General features: G+C 55.6%; 1 protein-coding gene across 1 annotated transcript in view; it reads left to right on the plus strand.

The window, feature by feature from the left end:
- Positions 1–18,645, plus strand: part of EFNB1 (ephrin B1) — a 45,141-nt gene extending 26,496 nt beyond the window's left edge. Inside the window, exons 2-5 of the mRNA XM_066339741.1 lie at positions 1,930–2,207; positions 15,405–15,497; positions 16,431–16,559; positions 17,516–18,645. Coding sequence (XP_066195838.1) covers positions 1,930–2,207; positions 15,405–15,497; positions 16,431–16,559; positions 17,516–17,904 — 889 coding nt within the window. The 3' untranslated portion in view covers positions 17,905–18,645. The remainder of the gene's footprint in view (positions 1–1,929; positions 2,208–15,404; positions 15,498–16,430; positions 16,560–17,515) is intronic.
- Positions 18,646–20,912: the final 2,267 nt, after the last annotated feature.

Here is a 20,912-nt window from a genome sequence, read left to right on the forward strand (position 1 = left end):
ATCTTCTGGGCAGGAGGGAGCTGGCAGGGGCTGGAGGAGGGAGCTTGAGTCACTCCAGGGTCCTGTGCCAGGAAGCCTCTGACTCAGCCCAACCATGGAGAAAGGAGTGTGGGATCCAGCTGCCTCTCGGGGTGGGAACCCATGCAAGTATTCACTTGCGCTGCGTGTCTGCGGCCGGGCGGGGAGGGAGGGACAGGGGCTGCTCCTGCCTCCTGCTCCTGCTCCGGCCTTGCGTCAGGGCTCCGGCCGTGGGTGGGGAAGCCTTTATCGCTCCCAAGTCTTTGGAAGTGCGTGCTGGCCACTGGCCAGGTGACCTACTTGGTAGTGTGAAGCAAAGCGTGGCTCACCTGCTGGCAGTGCCGGGATGGAGGTGGGCTCTGCATCCCACCTGTGTCCCTAAAGACCCTCCACAGTCCAGGTTTCTCACTCTCTCCTGGTCACCTTCTGCCTGAATTGTGACTTGTACAAAACACCCCGCCATGTGCTGCTGTGCCAGTAGTGCTGGGTTTGGGATGATCCGAGCTGCCCCTTTGTGTTCCTTTGGGTATTACTGGAGCTGGTGTGTTGGAGCTGCAGCCAGGCAGGAAGGATGGACCCATAACCCCTCTAAATCCAGCTCCGTGACAGGGCTGTACCCGCCATCCCTGTGCTGTGCCCTGGGTGCCTGGGATGCTCCTCTGACCTGGCAAGTTGCAAGTGAGGTGCAGATGATGTCTGTGTGCCTGCCTTGCTGCTACAGCTGGCACCAAGCTCTGGAGCCTGTGCCAAGGGCACGGGGGGTGTGTGGGCTCCAGCTCCGCCTGCCTGCTCCCAGCCCAGCCTGTGGATCTGCTTGGCTCCTGCAGCCAAAGGCTGGTACTGGTTCCAGCTCTGTGGCTTCTTGCTAAGACTTGCATGGAGCCACGGAGCAGGTTGGTCTTGTGTGTTTGATCTTCCTTCCATGGAGCCTGCAACTCCAGCTGGAGCAGCTGGCTGGGGGAGAAGGTATCCCGGCCCCCATCCAATCTCTGGGGTGGGCTGGGGCAGGGATGGGCTGTGTCCAACAGTGGAAGGGGAAGCATGGCCATGCAGCCTTGGCAAAGCACTCACTTTGCGTTTTGCTTTGCCCAGATTACGTGAGGGAGTTGCAGCAGAGATAACTCTGCAGGAAAATCCATTCCCACCTTATCTCCCATCAGGAACGCGTTTAGTTGCCTACATCAAAGTAGATGATCTGCTGCTTCCCTCCTTGCGGCCCTAATCCTCTCCTTCACGCTGAAAAAACCTAATCAGTGCCTTGCCCCACCATAACGAGATCCGAATGTTAATTATCAGCATCTTACCTTCCTACCCTTCCCAATGCCCTGCCTTCCAGCCCCGAATAGCTTTCCTCCCTCCTTGCTCCTCTCCATCCGGTCCTCCCACGCTCCTGGGCACGCTGTTGAGCCTGGCTCAGTAGAAGTTGTCCTGCAGGATGCTTCCTTTCCTTCCATTTAAGGACAGGAATTCCTCAGGGAGCTGGGGCGTGGACGGGATCCCTCCCTGCATCCCATTGTCAGGACTTCTCCCTATACCTAATTATTGCCTGTCCCTGCAGGAAGCTCCTTGCCTGGCCGTCGGGCAGAGCCGTGGCGTCTCCCAGCCCTTTGTGGGAAGACTCGTTCCCGGTTGGATGCCAGGCTTGGGGCCTGGAAGGGTGCTCACCCTCATTGTGTCTGGCGAGCGGGACTGACCCAAGCCAGCCTTGGTTTTGTCAGCAGGAGCCTGTGCTGGTTCCATGCACAGGCCGAGATGGTGAGGGAAGAGGAGAACTTGTGTCAAAACCCATCTTACAGAGGGGGAACAGCATAGTTGAAGCACAAAATAAAATAATGATGTTAAAGTGGGGTGGGCCAGGCTCGTGTGACCTCTTCTCAGCACGTGGTAACCTCTTACCCTCTTCTCTTCCAGGTTCATGACTGGGAAGGGACTGGTCATCTACCCAGAGATTGGGGATAAACTGGACATTATCTGCCCCAAGGCAGAGCCGTCCAAGCCTTACGAGTACTACAAGCTGTACCTGGTGAGGAAGGAGCAGGCAGATGCCTGCAGCACTGTCATGGACCCCAACGTGCTGGTGACGTGCAACCGGCCCGAGCAGGAGATCCGCTTCACCATCAAGTTCCAGGAGTTCAGCCCCAACTACATGGGCCTGGAATTCAAGCGGCAGCAGGATTACTTCATCACATGTGAGTTGCCCTCCTCTTCATTGCTGCCAGCCCTGGCTCGGGAGGGCTTGGGTGCCTGGAGAGTGTCACCAGGCGCTTGTGTGTGGCTTGGCTGGTGCAGAGAGCTGACACGGATGGAAAATATGTCCCGCTGGATGGGAGCAGGGGGAGGAATGTGTCACTGGCCGAGTGGGTCACCAGGCCCTATCTGGCTGCTGTGTTGTGTCCCCTGCCCTGCTAATGGCTGGGGGCAGGAGCACATCCCCATCTGGGGTCGGCCCTGGAGTGTTGTCATGCCTGGAGCCTATTTTTTGCTGCCATCTTTGATGGAAGTGTTGCAAGGTTTTGGTTTGGAGCTGGGGAGAAAGAGGAATGGTGATGCTTGTCCTTATTCCTGGGTGTCGCCCCCAAGAGCAGCCCCAGCACTGGGAAGTGCTGGTGGTGTCATGTGTGTGATGAGATGTGATCGAAGTGGCTGAAAAATTCTGCACGCTGGCTTGTTCTGTTTGTGTCTTGGTGCACCATAGCATTTTATGAAGGGGAGAGAGAAGGAGGCTGGAATTTTCTCACAGCCTGTGGTCTGTGCGTGCAGGGGATTGCTGCACAGAAATGTATCAGCCTGTGCCTGCTCTGGTGTGGATGGAGGGGGAGCTCAGCCGCGTCTGGGCAGTGCTGCCAGCTCTCTCTTTGTCCCCTCCTCCTCAGCCTGGCTGTCCCCGCCTGGCTGGGTGCACTGCAAAGGGCACGGTGGCCACGGCTCAGCTCCCCTCGCTGTGTGCCCTGGGCTCTGCGGCGAGCGGCCGGCACAGGGGTCACTGCCTGTGTGGGAGCGAGCGCCCGGCCGTGGGAGCGGTGTGTTCCCGGCTGGAAACAGGGTATTTTTAGCCTGGAATCTTTGGGAGGGGGTGGCAAGGCTGTGGCGGGCAGCGGAGAAGGGGGGGCTATGCTGTAGTGTGGTGCTGTGTTGAGGCTGCTGGTCCGGATGTCCCCAGCGGGCCTGGCTGGGGCTGTTGGAATCTTGCTGCAGAATAATTTGGAATAAATCTGATGCAGGGGAAGCAGCCGGGCCTGGCTCTGGCAGGTCAGCCTTGAGCCCTCATCACTTCTGTCATGGCAGATTTTGCTGGGTGGTGACAGGGGTTCGCAGTGGGCTCTGTTCCCTTTGTGACTGTGGAGATGCCAAAGCGGCTCCTGGATCATCATCTAGTGAAGTTTCCCTAACAGGAGAGGTGACAGCAGGGACGACCTGGCGCCACAACCTGCGGAGCCAGCTCAGCTCAGCGCTGGCAGTGACTGCGGGCTCTGCAGGGCTGAGTCACTGTGGCAGGGCCAGGCTCTTCCAGAGCAGTGGTCACTGTTACTGTCCAGACATGGGGACACGTGTCACTTGAGGGGCACCAGCTTTGAAGGCAGTGGGGGCAGGACACCCTGGTTCCAGCCCAGATGCCTCAGATGGTCAGGGGATGCCAAAAGCCCTGGCACAACTCCCACATAGGTTCCCATCTCCCTAACCACAGCTGACACCACAGCCTGGTGGCTCTGGGAGCCCAAATTTCAGCCCTCCTGCTGTCGTTCAGCTGATAGAAAGCTTGATTGAATACGAGCTTTGCCTTCAGTGGGCAAAAATTTGGAAGAGAGGCCAAAGTGCCAGACTTGGGTCAGCCAAACATCTTGAAGCGCTCGGTCAGTGGCTCTTCTGTTTTCAGGGGTCAAGTTCAAGCACTGACATGGTCTTCAAGCTAATGAGGGCTGAAATTGGGGTCCTCTGAGCTACAGCCCGTGGGACTCTCAGGCTGCAGAGAGCCCTCAAAGACAAATAGATTCCCCTAAACGAGCTCAGGAGGTGAACAAAGCACCGAGAAGAAATGTGGGATTCCACTCATGGTAACTGAGTCCATCAGGAAGGTGGAGGCAGAAGGATTTACCAGCCTCTGAATTACCCAAATTTTATGGAGCTGTTTTGCATTTCACACGAAAACTGAAGTGAAAATCAACCTCCTGGAGCTTTGGGAGGTGCTTCCACAAGTGGCTGCCGGTGCATTGCTGACTCCAAACGCGGCTCCCGCGGGGCCCCCGTGGCTTTGAGCCGATGCCAGCTCCCCTCCAAGGCTGCCAGCACACCTGGGTCACTGCAGGTGACCGGCTCCGGCTCGCTGCGGATGCAACAGGACACACAGCCGGGATTTTGCAGAGACGGCATAGCCCAGCTTGGGAAATCCCGGCTATGTGTCCCCGTCGGATGCTGGGCTGAGCCTTTTAAGCTCATTTTTAATATAAAATCCTGTTTATCCTCTTGTTCCCAGTTTCAGGCTGTATAGGGATGTGGTGAGCAGGGTGCTTGGAGCATCTCTGTGGGATGCCCCCCCTCTCCTCAGGGGGCCGGCAGTGCTCTCTGCCCCTGTCTTGGACCGTTTCTGACTTTAATTTCTCTTGACTCCTCCAAGCTTTGATGCGAAACCCCTCAGAGCAGGGAGCTGCCAGCTGAACTTTGGCCCCTGGGTGGGCTGAGGATGTTCCTGTGATCTGGCCGTACCCTCTGCCGAGCAGCCCCAAGAGTTCTTTCTGCCAAGAAATAAAATAGCCAAAAAAACAAAGTCAAAAGTCTCCTGAGCAGACCACCCACGTGTTGTCTTCACCTCCCCCCCCCACTTCAATTTTTCTCCCCTCCCTTTCCCCAAGCTTTGCCTGGACACACAAAGGAGGTTTTTTTCTCCCTTTTCATTTCTAAGCTGGGGAAACAACGCTGGAGCTGAGGGGAACAGGGCGTGTGCCACTCATCCCCCACCTTCCCCAGTGGCTGGAAAACCTCCTCACCGGAGCCGGGGGGCTTCCCAGGATCCCTTCTATTCAGAAATGCTCCTTGCCATCACTTTGGATATGCCAAGCCTTGTTTAGGGACACTTTTATCATGGAGGGACATGGCCCCAGCCCTCGGCTTAGCAATGAAAAGGCTTTTGAAAGCTGCTGTTCCCTGTCCCCATCCTCTCCAGAGCCTCACACCGACCCCCTCCTCAGCAGCTCCAGGCTTTCCTTAAAAGCATCTTTGCTCCTGGGGATGGATTAAGGAAAGGTGATGCTTATTCCTCAGGCTTTCCATAAAGAGCAAGATGCAGCAGCGTCTGCCTGCAGGTCTACACTGGAGACAGAGAATGGGGGGACATGTGGGACTACAGCAGGACATGGGCACCATCCCCAGGATGAAGTGCTGAGAGGGTGAAGGAGCTGGGAATTTGGGAATTGTGTGTTTTATATCATGTTGGGCTGTGGTTTCTTCCATCCCTGGTCTCCCAGGTATTTTTCTGCTTGCCTTTGGTGCTTTGGTGGGATTCCCTGTCCCCAGTGTCCTGTCTCTTCCCTACAAAATACTTCCCACTGGAATAGCCTTCCCCCTGCCTGGCGCCTGCACTCTGGGGATGTCGTGAGCAGCTCCGGCCCCACCATGGCTTATCCAGCCCTGCAGGTTCAGCTCCCTCCACCTCCCCTCCTAATTCACTCCGACTCCTAATTGCCTTCGCTGCTCGTCTTTGAACTTGCTCCAGTTTTACTATCTCTGGTAATGAGGTGCCTGGATAGAGATCCATTAATCCCTGTGTCCTGGCAGTAGGGTGACGTGAGGAGGAGCTCCTGCAGTGGCTCCCTGCTATCCCAAACCTCTGGATCAGAGAGTCAAAGGATAGTTTGCATTAGAAGGAACTGTTAAATGTCACCTAGCCCGTCCTTAGAATGTCCTGTCCCTGGAAGTGTCTGAGGCCAGACTGGATAGGGCTTGGAGCAGCCTGGAAGGTGTCCCTGCTCATGGCAGGTGATGATTTGGATGGACTCCCATAGTTCCCAGTTGCTTCTCTGGTTTTTGGGGCGGGTGGTGGTCCTGGCAGCCCCTTCTGTATGCAGTGGAGTGCGTCACCCCAGGCAAACCTTGCTCAGCCTCAGGGTGCACTTGCAGGCAGTTGTTTGCAGATGTGGTAGTGCCGAGGTGTTCTTCCAGGTGTTCTTCCTCAGTGTCCGACCTGTCCCATGAGCCTCTTTAAAGCACAGAGCCCTTGTTTGATGACAATGCTGAAGGAAAAGCAAGGTCCTAGTAGATGTTTCCTCATAAATCCAAGGCGTTTGCTGTTTATTGTGAGTCCTTAAGCCCTTCAATCCATTTTTGATGTAATAACGTCCGTAATCCAATCCAACGCTTTTTGGCAGCGGGATGCAGTGAGAGCGGATCTATTACCCTGAGTGTTGTGATAAAGCCCTTGTCTTGCATTTCTGTTTTTAGATGCAATTAGTCTTAACCTGGCAAGAGTTATTTGTTGTAAACCATCGCTGCTGCTGTGATGCGGCTTTGTCCCTGGGCCACGCTCCATCAGCATTTTCCTGCAGCTCAGTGTGGGGAAGGGGGTCACCTATACCCTGCCAGCTGCCAGGATCATCCTTCCTGCTCGGGAGCTTTTTTGGGACACGTTGCCATACTTGCTTTTCTGGCTGTGCTCCTCCAGCTTCCGTCGGTTTAGGAAGCCTTCAGCCCATGCCAGTGCGTGTGTGCGGAGCCGCTCGCGTTCCTTCCCGCATTCCTTGGGATTTGATAATTCCCTCACTGGTTCTCCTTGGGCTGGGGGCTGTGCCAGGGGGTCTTTGTCAGCCCGCCAGCTCTTTGCTGATGCCATTTGAATGTGGCCACTTTCATGTGCTCGTCATCCTCCTTCCCACAACTTGTTTGGTGGAGGGGAGTTGAAAGCCCAAGGGCCGTTTGATGCCACGATGGGAGCTGTGAACTTCTGCTGATAAAACCCCAATTAAGCGGCTTCCTCATTCTTCACCCAAACGGGCCTGGCTTGCAACACACCCGGACCAAGCAGAGCCGGCCTGGTGGCATCCATCTGGTTTTGGGGCTTTGCTCTTCCATCGCCATCCCGCTGGGAGCCACTGGCAGAGGATGGAGATGCCGCGTGGGAGCCGGAGGCCGGACACAAACGGCTCTAACGGTGTCCTGCTCCTGACTTCAAAGCCCGGGCCCTGGCCATGTCAAACCCTTATAATGGCCCTTAGACAAGACGCGGTTCCTTGTCTTGCAGGCTTGTCTGAAGAGCGTGACCACAGTAAATGTGATTTTGTTGAGCCCTGTCCCTTAAGCCTCTGCCTCTTTTCTCTTCTCCTCCTCCCTCCTGACCTTTTCAGCTCAGCGCTGTCCCCGGACAGCCCCTGGCAGCTGATCTCATGGCTCAGCCTTTCACGGCCCTAATAGGGATGAAAAGCCCCCTCAGAAAGGGCCGGTGTCCTGCGCCCGGCCGGGAGGTAAATACCCCGTGCTTTGATCTGCTCTGGGGCCAGGGGGCCCTGCCTGCCACAAATCCCCGCCCTGGGGTCCCCGTGCCCGCTCAGCTCCCTGGCTGCTGGCAGCCCAGCTCTGGCTGCAGCCCTGGCACAGCAAAGGGCTCTGGAGATGGGCAGTAAGTGCTGTCTGCCTGGGAAATTGGGCTGGCTGCATCCCGGAATGCTCTTCCCCGACAGAAATGATTTCCAAGAGCATCTGTAGCATTGTCACGACCCCTTCAGCATTGTCACGACCCATTAAGAGAAAACAAAACATGTCTAACTCCTCAGTGCTCCTGAACATTGAGATGACAGTAGAGATGGAGATGGCGTGCAGGGGTGATGGCAGTGAAGAGGAGACATCTTCCCCTGCATCATCTGCCTGATCCTGCTCTACCCCCTTGTTCCTGGGATGGCTCACACCAAAGCAGATTTTATGGTGCATCCCATCTTCCCTTTCCTCATCCTGGCTCTTTCAGTCCCTGCTCCTCCTGCAAGAAATCCCAGGGCATCTCCTGGAGCTGCAGGTGCCCATGGATTGTGATGGACCTGGCTCTTCAGTGATGGTCACCTCCAAGGACTTTCTCTGGGACACTGGAAGAGATTAAACTTGTCTGCTTTTGGGTTAAACGTGGAATAGGAGACTCTCAAGGCAGAAGGAGCTTTCAACTTGATGAGGAATTTAAACAAACCCTGGCATACTGGTGTGTCTGGGAAGCTGTGCATGGATAAGTGCAGGCAGCTACTCCTTGGCATATTTTTTTAAATAACCACACCATCAAGCCCCTCTTCCTGGGCTTTTCTCCTGGCATCCCTGTTGCAATCTGCTGCTCCTGTAGGGCTGAGAAGAGGCTTGTTGGCATCACTGCAGCTCCGAACTGGTGTGGAAGAGTCTGGGATGGTGGATGCTGGGATGTGGTGGTGGATGCTGATGATGGTGGGTGCTGTCTGTCAGACCAAGAGCTCACTGGGAGCTTCAGGAAGCACCACCACGCTTGGACCCTGAGACGTGCAGGATGCACAGAGTCTGACATTAATGAACTGTGACATGTCACCCTCTTCCATCCCTAATTTCTAGGGATCTCTGTATATCCACCCCTCAGCAAGGCTAGGCCAGGTGTTCTGTGGCACCTTTAGTGGGTCACCTTTCCAGGGAGGATTGGTGTCATCCTCCATTTGGAGTCTCTTTGCCCTGGGATTGATGTTTTTGCTGCTGCTGTGTAATGCCTGAGCTCTTTGATCCCACCTGTCAGTGTGGAGTGGGAGTTACACACCTCATGGAGAGGGGGCTGCTGGAGCAGTGGAGTCTGGAGGCAGCTGCAGTGGGGTCAGCTCTGATTTAGGGGCAGAGAGCCTCCTTCCTCTGTCCATTACTCAGCCAGGAGGCAGATCCTTGTCTGGAGAGTCAGGGGTTTATTTGGATCTATGGGAAATTTCCAAACGGTGTAACTCAGGGTGTTGCTCCAGACTATTTGATCCATGCACTGGTGTCTGCCTGAAGCAGAGACCAGCTCCCGAGGTCATGCCGTGCAATCCCCAGAAGCAATGGATAATCTCTGGCTCCAGTTGTTGTGGGGTGCAGCACTGGGAGCCCCAGCTGGTCCTGCTCCAGGCCAGGCTCTGGTGGGTGCCTGGCCACAGTGGGAGCAGTGCCTGGGCTGGCTCCTCTTGCAGGCAGGGGATTATTTGCAATTCTGGGCCAGGAGTTTCACTGGTGTCACCTCCCCAGTTCCAGAAGTTCCTGGTGGTTATGCAAAGTTTGCCTGTAATTGCAGTGGGATTTCCTCCTGGCTGTCGCACAGCACCCAGACCTGCTCTCTCTCCCCACTGCCTGGCACCTCCTTGGCTCCCTGAGCTCTCCCAGGCACCTAGACCTTCCAGAAGATCTCCACATGAATCTATCCCTCTGTCAGCCTCTGTGTCCCTGATAACCTGAAGTTTTATCTGAGCCCCTGGGAATGTGGCCATGGACAGAGCCCAAGCTCAGGTGGGCAGCTGGCATTGGCCTTGCAGCTGGGGGATGGCACTGTCTCCATCCCCTTCTCAAAGGACTTCTCAGTCATTTCTGAGATGTTTTGCTACCTAACAGGAGAGATTTACACCCTGTTAAAAGGCAGCAAGTGCTTTCCTCCCCTCCTGCTCCCAGTGGGGCCCACGTATGATTCTGGCAGAGCATCAGGCGGGGAATTAAATGGTAGTTTCATCCTGACCTGTCTCCAGTTGCTTGGGGTGACCACAGAGACTGCACAAATCACCTTCCTCTTCCAATGACATGCTCTTTCTTAGGAAGGGGTGGACAGCCTTGAAGACAAAGGGTTTATTTAGGACCATGGTCCCTCTGAGCTGGGCAGGAAGCAGGATGAGGATGCGGGAGTTTCCACAGCTCATCCACATGGACAGTGTTGATGATAAAGGGCTTGAGTGAGTCACCAAGCTGTGGTCGTGCAGCAAAGATGTGCTTTCCAGCCTGGATGAGGTTTCCTGCAATCCAGCAGTGACTCTTAATTGTGATACTAATTTGGGTTGGTTATAATTTTCCACCAGAAAGCTGTTTTAATAGGAAATTAGCTTTTCACTTAAGCATTACTTGGGTTAAAGTGTCTTCTTCCAGTGGATACTTCAGTGTCTGCCTGTTGTCCCTTTTCCTTTGCCCCAGGAAAGAATGGGAGAGAGTGGAGCTGTAGGTAGTGAGGATGAGTGTAGTGGGTGGAGTCCTCCCTTTTTCCAGCTGTAACTGTGTGTATCCCTCTGCTCTCTATAAGGAATGGGCCTAATTTAACCCTTTAATTTGATTTTGGGAGGTGCTGACCCTGGCTAGGGAAAGCCAGACCCCATCCCAGCCAAACCCCCTGTGGTGGTTTTCATTCCTATTTCCAGCAGTGCATTTGAGCTGGGAGTTTTCCCACTGTGTTTGGTGGAGCAGGGAGTGCGGGATGGCCAGATTCCCAGTGCTCCATGGGCTGGCTGTAGCGACAGGCTCCTCACCTGCCATGTACAGCTGTGGGGAGGGACACAACAATCCCAGTTGGCTTCATGGCATAGTTCTGGGCCTGGCAGTGCCCTGGTGCCAGGGAGGAGAGCAGAGGTGGCCTCCCTCAGTCAGTGGTGTTGGTGGAGCAGCTCCCATGGCCGTTCTCTTTCCATGCCGGACCGTGTGGCTGGAGCAGCTCTGGAGCAGCTCTGGAGCTGGCAGGAGTGGCTGTGAAACCCAAGCCTTGCACCTCCTGCGCCGTGCAGGAACGGGACAGGGCTGGGCTGGCTCACACAGGCATTTCAGGGGCTGCAGGGCCCCTTCCCGGCGCAGCTGCCTCGGGAAGGCCGGGAGAAGGCTGGAAGAAGGCTGCCGGCCCCGCTGGCAGTGTGACAGCGTGGGGTGGGCTCCCTCCACACGGCCCCTGCCCCAGCGCTGGCAGCAGCCCAGCCAATGTGCTGGAGCCCAGGGAAGGGGCTGGAGGATGTGTGCGGGGTGTGGGGCTTGTGTCTCCACAGTGGGGCTGGCTGGGAAGTGACTCTGGTATTAATATTAATAGTACCAATAACGGGATGCCCTGAGCTGGAGCTGTGTGGCCCTGATGCCTGGGAGGAGCAGGAGGAGGAGGAGGAGGAGGAGCAGGCGCTGTAACCAAGCCGTGCTCCCCAAGGGCCCCGGGGAGTTGGTGTGCAGTGGAGCAGGCAGGTGCCTCTGCTCCATGACCTGGAAGTGGCTCCGTGTCCCCATGGGTGCCAGCCCTGGCTGGGATGGGGGGAAGGAGCTCAGTGCCCGTGGTGGGTTGGGCTCCAGAGGAGCACCTCTGTCGGTACCAAGGAGGTGTAAAACAGCTTGAAAGATCTAGAGAGGGGAGGTGGCAGGAGCTGGGGTATCATTTGAAGGGCAGTCTGCTTTTGGATTCCTGCAGAGATTTCTGGCAGTGTCTGAGCATGTCAGGGATGTGGGAGGCACATTTCCAGGGTGGCCTGTAGGGGCTTCACCTGTGCCAGGAGGGGCTTTCAGCCCAGGGGTGCCCAGGCTGGGGTGAGGCTGCTCAGCACCAGCTGCCCCTTGCCGGGGACAGCCCTTGGGCTCCAGTGGGATCAGGATCAGGCTGTGGGACACCAGTGGGATACTGCCATCTCTCCTGAAGTGATGGAAACACAAACCTTGTGCAGGTCTAGGGGCGAGGGGCTGGTGGGGACTGTGGCCGTGCTGTGGCCATGCCGTGCCTGGCTGAGCCTGGAGCAGGGCTGAGCTGCACAGATGGAAGAGTGATTAAGAGCAATAAAAGGAAAGAGACTTGGATTCGCTACAGTCTCAGCACATTAATTGTGCTTTGGGGCCCAAATCATAACGCAGCCCTGCTAGAGGGAATCCAGCAGAGAAACCAAACATCTTGCTCTGGCCAAGGCTGACCATTTAAGAGACCCTTGCCTTCATCTCTTGCCAGGTATTACTTCCAGCGTCTCCCATCTGCCAAAATCCGAGTTCTCCTTTGAAATATTTTTAGGGGAGGGAGAAAAGCTCTGGTGATACCGAGTGCTGGTGCTGGGGAGGCAGCAGGGACAGCACATGGCATTGCTGGCTCAGAGAAGGGACTGTGGGGTTGTTGGGGGTCTCAGCCATCTGTCCCAGCTCTGTGGTGTGTGTCACTAGGCTGGATGTGTGTGTGGGATTCCAGGAGTGGAGGTCTTGCCTGACTTCCATGGTGGCTGAGCATCTCCTCTAAACTGACAAGCAATTACATGGTTAATGGTATCACTGTTAAATCCTCATCACTCAGCAGCCCGGGGCTTAATGCTCCATTAGGGCAGAGGCATCCGATGGCTCTGGAAGTTAGCCTTTGGAAGTCACTGGCCAGAGGTTATTTTTGCTCTTCCAGTCCTACAGCCAAGCTGAGAATCCTTCCAAAATGGAATAGGGCAGTAAAGTGCTCCTGTATGCTCAGCATTGCTGGGGTTGGCTGAGTTGAGCCTTGCTGGTGTGGCGTGGGGAGGTGACTGTTTTTTCAGAGCTGCCATTTCCTATTCCATGGGTCTTCCCAACTCCCTGCCTGGCTTCCTTCATCGTGTCACAGCTCTGCCTCCTGCTGCTGCCCTGCAGCTGCCTCTCTACAGCTCGGGGCTCTCCCAGCTCTCCTGCAGCCACTACCGTGGTTATGGATTTAACATTTTCCTCTGTGGGTTGTGACTCTGGGTCCCATTGGCAGCTGGAGGATTGGTGGCATCACCACAGCTCGCCCTAGCCATGGCAGTGAGTGGCAGAGGCACCCAGGGAATCCTTCGAGTGCCACCCGGATCCCAGTCTGGATCCACTGGAGCTGAGCTGAGCCTGGAGCCTTCTACTGGGGCTTCTTCTGCTGGGAAAGCAGGAAACAGAGCGGGAGGAGAAGCTCTTCATCGCTGAGCTTCACAGGGAATTGCACTGGAGAAGCCTTTCCCAATGGATCAAGGATCCTCTGCTCTCACCCTGCCCTACGTGTTCACATCAAACTCTTTGGACTCTGCACCACTTGGATGCATTTGGGGATTTAGGATTTTGACTTTTGGAAGCCCAACCAGCTGCATGGAAGCATCCAACTTCACTCCAGCCCGTTGTGGATTTACAGGGAGTGTGGAGGCATGTGTCCTTGTTTCCAGAGGCTATTCCAAGACCATCACTATGGGTTTTACAAACGGTTTTCCTCTTTTTTGTTCCCTCAAGCAACTGTTTCATTTTTCCACCTGGTTCCCTCTGAAGGCTACTTTCTCCCTCATCATTTCCATGGCCAGAACAAGAAGAAACTTTGTGTCCAAGTGTGGGGTGGGAAGAAGGATGCTCAGCTGTGTCCCTTCGTCCATCCCTGTGGCTCCAGCTGCCATCACTGTGTCTCCAGCTGCTCCCTCTGTCCTCTTTGGACCTTTAATATTTTTCTTGTATGTGGATGGAATGTCTCCATAGTTATTTGGAGGAACTGCTGCCTTTGTGGGATCTTCTGGTTTCTCCCACTTGAACCACGCTTGCTTGTTACCTCAGTTTGTTATAATTAGTTAATTATTTATAAATCAGACCTCATGAAGCCTCACAGGGACTGGTTTTTACAGACTGCTGCCTTCTCCCTCAATGGATGAGTCTCTCTGAGATGCAACAACTCATGGCATGGAGCTGGGGAGCAGGGAAACTGTTCAAGGAGCTGCTTCAGGGCTGTGAGCTGGGATCTGTCGGCTGATTTCACCCCCCAAACCGGTGCCTCCAGCCTGGGAGAACTGGGCTGCCGAGCTTTCTGCTGGAGTTCACTCCCGATGTGTTTTTATGGGGAGTCTGAGCTCAGGTCCGTCCTGTTTGGATTCCAGAGAACTCGTGCAGGCTGTCGGGGGCGTTTCTCCACATTCCCAGGCGTTTGCATGGGGCTTGGTGCTGACAGTGCTGCTGTCAGAACGGCTGCCAGCGGATCCCAGCTGGATGCACCATCCCAGCTGGATGCGCAGCTCCATCCCGGGAGCTGCTGGCAGGGGGGACCCTGCTGCAGGAGAGGCGATAACTCAGCAAATGGCCCAAGGACTTTTTGATTAGGAAAACATTTGCTGGGGTTTCAAGCGAGAGCCTTGATTGCACAGAGGTGCTTGGAAAGAGCTGATGGACTTGGAGCCTGCTTCCTGGTGGTATCTGGGTGTGCTTACCAGAGTATCCCAGCGTGGAGGCTCATGGAGGCACCCAACCTCCGGCTGTGGGAAGGGGAATGTGGAAGGATGACCTTGCTCTGTACTTCAGCCTCTTCCCTCACCAACACCCAGCAGGGTGCAATGGATTCATCCCAAATTTCTGTCAGTCACCTGCCCTCCTAGTCCTGTTTTTTTTGCAGGATGGAGGCAGGAATTGGGCTGCAGAGGGAACCTGAAACCCCGGGGCTGAGCTTTGGCCTTGAGGCTCAGGGAGGTGTTGGCTGTGCTGTGCTGGCCAAGTCCTGTCTTGTGTCTGGAAAATGATCCCTGGACTCTGTGATTCTCCATAGCATTGCGTACCCCAGGCTGTTGCTGAGCTCCTCCCAGGTTTCCCTGCTTCCCTGAGTGAATTGATCCCTGTGGTTGAATTTGGAGGAGCACTGGGATGATTTGTGTTTGCTGCGATGGGGTGGGAACCATCCTGGTTCCTGGGCAAATCTGGCTCCATGCCAAGCACAGTGGGGTCACATCCAGGATCCTGGTGGGGGGCAGTTTTTTGAGTCTCTTTAGCAGAACCTTCCATTTAGGTGCTGAATCCTGAAAACCTTGTGTTTGGGTTTATTCTCTTGTGTCCCCCCTGCCCTGAGCCCCGCAGAGGGCTGGAGGATGGGGGAACCTTCCCTGTGCTCTCATGGGATCCAAGGGCTGAAAACTCTGTGCCGGCTCCAGCAAAAAGTTAATGTGAATTTAAGTGACTTCTGCCCTGCAATTAGAGCCCCCAGAGCCCACTGGGGCTCTGAGTTTACATTCTTCACCAAGGCACAGGGTGTAATTAGAGATGTATAATTTAAACTGTGCATATGCAAGTGTTCCCATTCTGCACCAGGAGCAAAGGAAATTATCCAGGAATCAAAGGGGGAGGAGGGTGCAGGCGTGGAGAATGGCTCACTTGTGTGGATGTGGCAGTGAGAGGAAGCCTAAGGGATCATGTCCTCACTTCTGCGAGCAGCTTCGGGAGGGGCAGGAGCTGGGTATTTGGTGGGCTCCAGATTGGGGTGTGAAGATGCGGCTGTAATGGGGGATCAAGAGTGAATCCCTGGGGTAGGAGGTGCCAGGGAATAGCTGGGACCTTCTTGGCAGTGCCAGGGGACAGTGAGGACCTGCCTGGGGACAGGTGGGGGACCTGCCTGGCAGTGCCAGGGGGCAATGGAGACCTGCACAGTAATGCCAGGGAACAGCAAGGAGCTGCTCAGCAGTGCCCTTCCAGCTCCTAGGAACCTGTATAACATTCCTTCTCTTTTCTTGCAGCCACTTCCAATGGCACGCTGGATGGCCTGGAGAACCGGGAAGGAGGGGTCTGCCAGACACGCTCCATGAAGATTGTCATGAAAGTGGGGCAGGGTGAGTCCTCCTGTTCTCTGGGGTCTCCTGCTGCCCCCTGAACCATCCTGTTCCTCTGGGAGATGTGGGAGCTCAAGATTCCTGGGAAACTTAGGCCAGGCCAGCTGCTCCTGGGAGCACTCCTGGGTTGATTCAACAGAGCTGCATTTTTAGGATCTTTCTTCCTGCCGTTTTTCTCTTGCCAACATGGCGCCTGTACAGGATGCTGGGATTGAAAGGGAGTGATTGTTCCCAGTTACCTCGTGGGCTGTATCCCGGCGGGAAGTGAGTTCCACACAGGACCCATGAACCCTTGCAAGTGCCTCGGGTGGGGCTGGAACAGGCAGTGCCCGTGTGACTTCCCGGGTATCCAAGGGGGGATTGTAGCTGGCCAGGCATCAGGGGTTGGGCTTGGTGACTCTCAGCTGTGGAGGCCACCAGGCTGTGGGGGCTCCAGTGGCAGTGGGACACCAGGGATATCACCAACAGGCTTTTCTCTTGCAGCTCCTGCCCCCTACCACCTCTATCCCGAGCTGCTTCCTAGCCCCAGCAATGCCCTGGGCTCGTTTTGGCCCTCACTTGGATGCACAGCTCCCGATTCTGCTTCTCATTATTGTGTTTGCACGTCGGGGCCAATATTTATAATAAACAGGCGAAACTGTGCTGCAGCCTTGGCCTCCTGCCTGCCCTTCCCTTCCTCCCGCTGCCTGAGCAAGAAACCTGTCCCAGCCCACGCACGAGAGCTCTGAAAACAGCAAAGCAGGGAATTAGGGTGGAGACCTGCTTCCCACAAGCCCTGGAGCAGCTCAGCCTTGCTCTATTGCTCTCGGCATCTCCCAGTGCTCCTGTGCCCCATGGGAGTGGCTGACAACTGGGGGCACTTCTTTAAGGGGGGAACAAGCTTTCCAGGTTGGATCAAGGCTTCTCATCCATCCCTCCTCTCCCTTTTCTCAGATCCAAACGCGGTGATCCCAGAGCAGCTGACAACGAGTCGGCCGAGCAAGGAGTCGGATGACACTTTGAAGGTCGTCACGCAGAGCCCACGCAGCAAGGTCCCAGCAGTGGAGGACCCTGGCAAGCCAGGTGGGTATTCCAAGGATCCTCAGGAGAGGGATGGGGCTCTGCCTGCTGTGGGGCCAAGGAAGCCCCTCCAAGCTGAGCTTGTTGCTTGAGTCCCAGGGATACCAGACTCTCCAGATCCAGAATCTGGATGTGTTTGCCATAAGTGTTGTGCCCATCTCTGCTGTCCTGCTGCTGTCCCAAGCCCAGGGTGCAGAGCAGTTTGGGTTTGTTTTCCCAGCTCCTGGCAGAGCTTGGCAGGGAAGTGCTGTTCCAGCATTCTTCCGCCTCACCCTCCTCCCATGTATTCCTCACATCTGAGTACCTCTGAGAGGGCTTGGAGGAGGTGAGTTCCTTGGGTGTGAGAGCCCTTTGAAGGTGGTTTCCTGAGTTCCTGACCCCTCTGAGAGCAAAGTGGAATCAGATGGAGCTGGGAAGAGTCCCTCTTTTCTTCCTGCCTGGATCGACCTCTGAGCTGCCCCCACAGGGACTGCAGATGCCCCAGCCCAGGGGTCAGTAACTGGAGACTGGGGGGGTCTGGGTGTCAGAGCCCATGTTCACCAGGGCATCCCAGTCTTTTGTGGGGAGCGAAGGCTCCCCAGGTCTGGAATGGTGTCACCTGGAAATGATCAACACTCTGCTCCACAGGCAGGGATATGGGAAGGGGAGCAGTGGCGTAGAATGGGGAACAGGGCATGTGATGCCCCCTCTATGGATGCCTGGGGCTCCTGCCTGCCCTGCCCAGTCCTTCCCAAGGGTGTGTGGATCTGACTGGGGTGGGAAGGTGGGGAGGAAGTGCCGTGCCCTTGAAGGTGAGGGATTTGCCTCCTTGGGAGCGTAGCAGAACGTTGTGCTGAGTTTGGGGGGTGAAGAGGGGTTCCAATGGGCAACTCATCCCCCTGCTCCACAGGTGTGATCCACGCATGGACGCAGCACAGACCTGGCTGCCTCTCTGACCCCCGTCTCCCCTTGCCTTGCAGGCTCTGTCAACCAGGACGGCCAGGAGACCCAAGGTCCCAGCGATGGCTTCCTGAGCTCCAAGGTGGCTGTGTTTGCAGCCATCGGCGCTGGCTGCGTCATCTTCATCCTCATCATCATCTTCCTTGTCGTGCTCCTGATCAAGATCCGCAAGCGGCACCGGAAGCACACGCAGCAGCGAGCCGCAGCCTTGTCCCTCAGCACCTTGGCCAGCCCCAAATGCAGCGGGAACGCGGGCTCGGAGCCCAGCGACATCATCATCCCCTTACGGACTACAGAGAACAACTACTGCCCGCACTACGAGAAGGTGAGCGGGGACTACGGGCACCCCGTCTACATCGTGCAGGAGATGCCCCCGCAGAGCCCAGCCAACATTTACTACAAGGTGTGAGGAGCAGCCTGGGAACGGCCGATGCAGCAGCGCGGGAGCGCGGGGCTGGCGCCGCAGGGAGGAAGTGAAACGTCCCACCCCCGGCACGGCGCGGGCAGCGCCGGGAGCGGCGCCGGGAACCGGAGGGCTCAACGCTCACGTGCTGATTCTCCCCTTTGTATTTAGTTTTGTAGTTCTCAGCTTTTGTAATCCCGAGACTCTGAGGGTGAGCCTTCAGCTTCCTCCTCTTCTTCTCCAGACTGTGGCCGGTCATGGGGGGCGGGCACCGTGCCTTTCCGTGCTTGGGACATCGCTGCAAACCCGGAGACTCCACCTCCCCTTTGTGGTTTGAGATTTTCCCGCGTCACCCCTCTGGCTCTGCGGGAATTGTCCACCAGCACCGCAGAGCCTGGAGCGACGCTGGGGCCTTGGTCCCAGGAGCAGCAAGCACACAGGGGGATGAGGAGGAGGATGCTTTGCCAAGGTGACAAGATGCAGACAACTGTGCAGGGAGGAAGCTGGCAAACCCGATTTACTACTACTACTATTATTATTATTATAATTATTTTAATTTTTTGTAACATTTTTATTTTTGTGAATTCCGGGCAGGACTCCGGCCCGCTGCCTCTGGGCACACACCATCACCTCCTTCCAGCACGTGATCCCGCCGGCCATGGGGCAGATCCCACTTCTCCCTGCTGCCCATGGAAACTTTTGTGTTCGTAGCTGTTGACTCTTGTTTTAGTCTCTTTATAAAAGAAAGAAAGAAAGAAAAAAAAAAAAAAAAAAAAGAAAAAAAAAAAACCACCAACAACTATCTCCACCCTGTCTCAAGCGTTCAGTGCGCGAGGGGTTGGACACTGCTTCTGCCCCACATGGAGCAGCCATAGCCTGGCAGCTCTTCCTGACCCCTCTGGATCATCCCACTGTGGAAAAAAACCTTTGGCTTTCTATTGGGCTGGGTCTTAGCCTGCTGGAAGCAAAGTAGGGGGTGGCAGAGGTAAGCTGCAGCCCCCTCTCAAGTTGAGCATACTGCAGGTAGTTGTCCTTGGAAAGGAAAACTGGAAAACAAAGGTTCCCGACCTGCAGCTTTTGCCATGGTGTCAGGAGGAGGCTGGTGCTTGGGGCTGGAAGCCCCGAAGAGGCTGGAGCACCAGGCTTGGCTTGACTGGGAGCTGAGCCAAAGGCTTTTCCACCCACCTAATTTACCTGAAGAGTCCAGTGCCCCTCAGCAGGACCTGCTTTGGGGATCAACCCCTGCTGTGCCTGTTCCCTGCCCTGCTCCTGGTGCAGGAGCATTCCCTGTCCTGCCACCTCCCAGGGATCCCACCACTCCGGCTCACCTGCCCTTTCCTTGCCCATCTTCTGCCCAAAACTGGAAGGGGTTGAGCCTGTCTGGTGGGATCATTCCCAGCTTTCTCTTTCCGGGAGGAGCCGCCAGCACCACGGCTGATGCCAGTGAGCCCAGTGGGGCTGGCAGTGCCCTGTCACTGCCTGTCCTCGGGCTGTCCCCTCTTTATCACTTTCTTTTCCTTCCAGCAGTAGCTGCTTTTGCTCAGGGAGCAGGAGTGAGGCCAGCAGGGCTATTCCCACCTAGGCTGTTCCCGCCTGTCCCCAGGGCCCCGAATCCCGCGTTAGGAAGTGCCCAAAGAGCGAGAGAGCTGCTCTGCTAAAGTGCCTTGACAAGGAGCGGGTGAGGGCGGGGGCAGAGCAGGGATGGGGATCTGTGGCCTGGGGGGGATCTGGTGGCCTTTGGGGATCTGTTGGCCCAGCTGCTGCACTGGGGTTTGGCCCTGAGCGGGATGGGAGCATCCTGTGGTGTCACGTTTTTGGGTTTGTAGGGTTAGGACAGGAGTTCGGGCTGGAGTGGAGTGGGGTGTCCCAGCTCCCCTCCTGCCCTCAGCATCCCGAGGTGGTTCTGCTTCCAGGGCCCCAAACCAGCTGCTTCCCTCGGGAGAGACGTGCCCCAGCGGGTGCTCCCCCCGCTTCCCTATCCCAGCGCTACTTCCCTGTGTAGCACCTTCCATCCCTGTATTCTCTGTGGAATCCACTGCCCGTCCTGGCCGGGAGCTGCCCGCAGCAGGACCCCCATCCTCCAATGGGGAAATCCCAGAGAATTGTGTCTTAAAAAATTCCCCTTTCCCCTCTTCCCTCTGCTAAACCTTATCCTGTGTTTCCCAAAGGGGGCAGAGTCTTGGCTGGGTGGTGGTGGCAGTGGTGATGGTGACAGTGACAGTGGAATCCCTTGAGCGTAGTATTTGGAGTGGAGGGGGATGTGGGGGGGGGATAATGTAATTTTTTTTTGGTTTTGTTGGAGAAGGGACAGAGTCTGGCCACGGGTTGTACCGAGTGATCTGACAGTGCCGGTGGCTTCTCATGGTGGCCGTCTCCAGCTGAGGCCTCCATCAGTCCCACTCCTGCTGCTGGGAACAGCTGCAAAACCTTGTAAATATGTGAAGAAAGGGTGAAATCAGAACTCTTGGTTTTTGCTGAGCACCTCGGGCTGCTGGGTCCTGGATCAGAGTGTGTCCCTTGGGTTCTTTTCATGGAAAGCATTGAAATTCGGTTGATTTTTCCTTTCTTTTCAATTTTTTGTTTCCCCCCCCCTTTTGTTTGTGTAAATACTTAGTCTTTTTTGGAAAAAATAATGTAAAGATGTTTTGTATAAACTCCGAATTATTTTCTGGTTGCTTTTTCTTAGAAAAACAAATGAGAACTTAAAAAATGATGAAAAAAAAAGAAATTTTAACCACAAGAACGGGTGTAAAACATTGTCATAGAGCTCAGCCCAGAGCCTGTGGGCTGTGCTGGAGTGTGGGAACTGCCGGGATCGGGGACCTGCCCTCGATATGATGCAGGATCAGATGGGCTCCAAGCAGAGAGTGAGGCAGAAATTTGGGATTCTGTTCCATCTCAGAATCTGTGGCCCCATTCCCTGTGAGTCCCAGAGCTCTGAGCCCTGCCCCGGCCGTAGACATGGTGACATAAAGGAGCATCAAATTTATCTGCTTTTTGTCTTTAATAAAAAA

The sequence above is a fragment of the Sylvia atricapilla genome, chromosome Z (genome assembly GCF_009819655.1).
Source record: "Sylvia atricapilla isolate bSylAtr1 chromosome Z, bSylAtr1.pri, whole genome shotgun sequence".
NCBI classification, from domain to species: Eukaryota; Metazoa; Chordata; class Aves; order Passeriformes; family Sylviidae; genus Sylvia; species Sylvia atricapilla.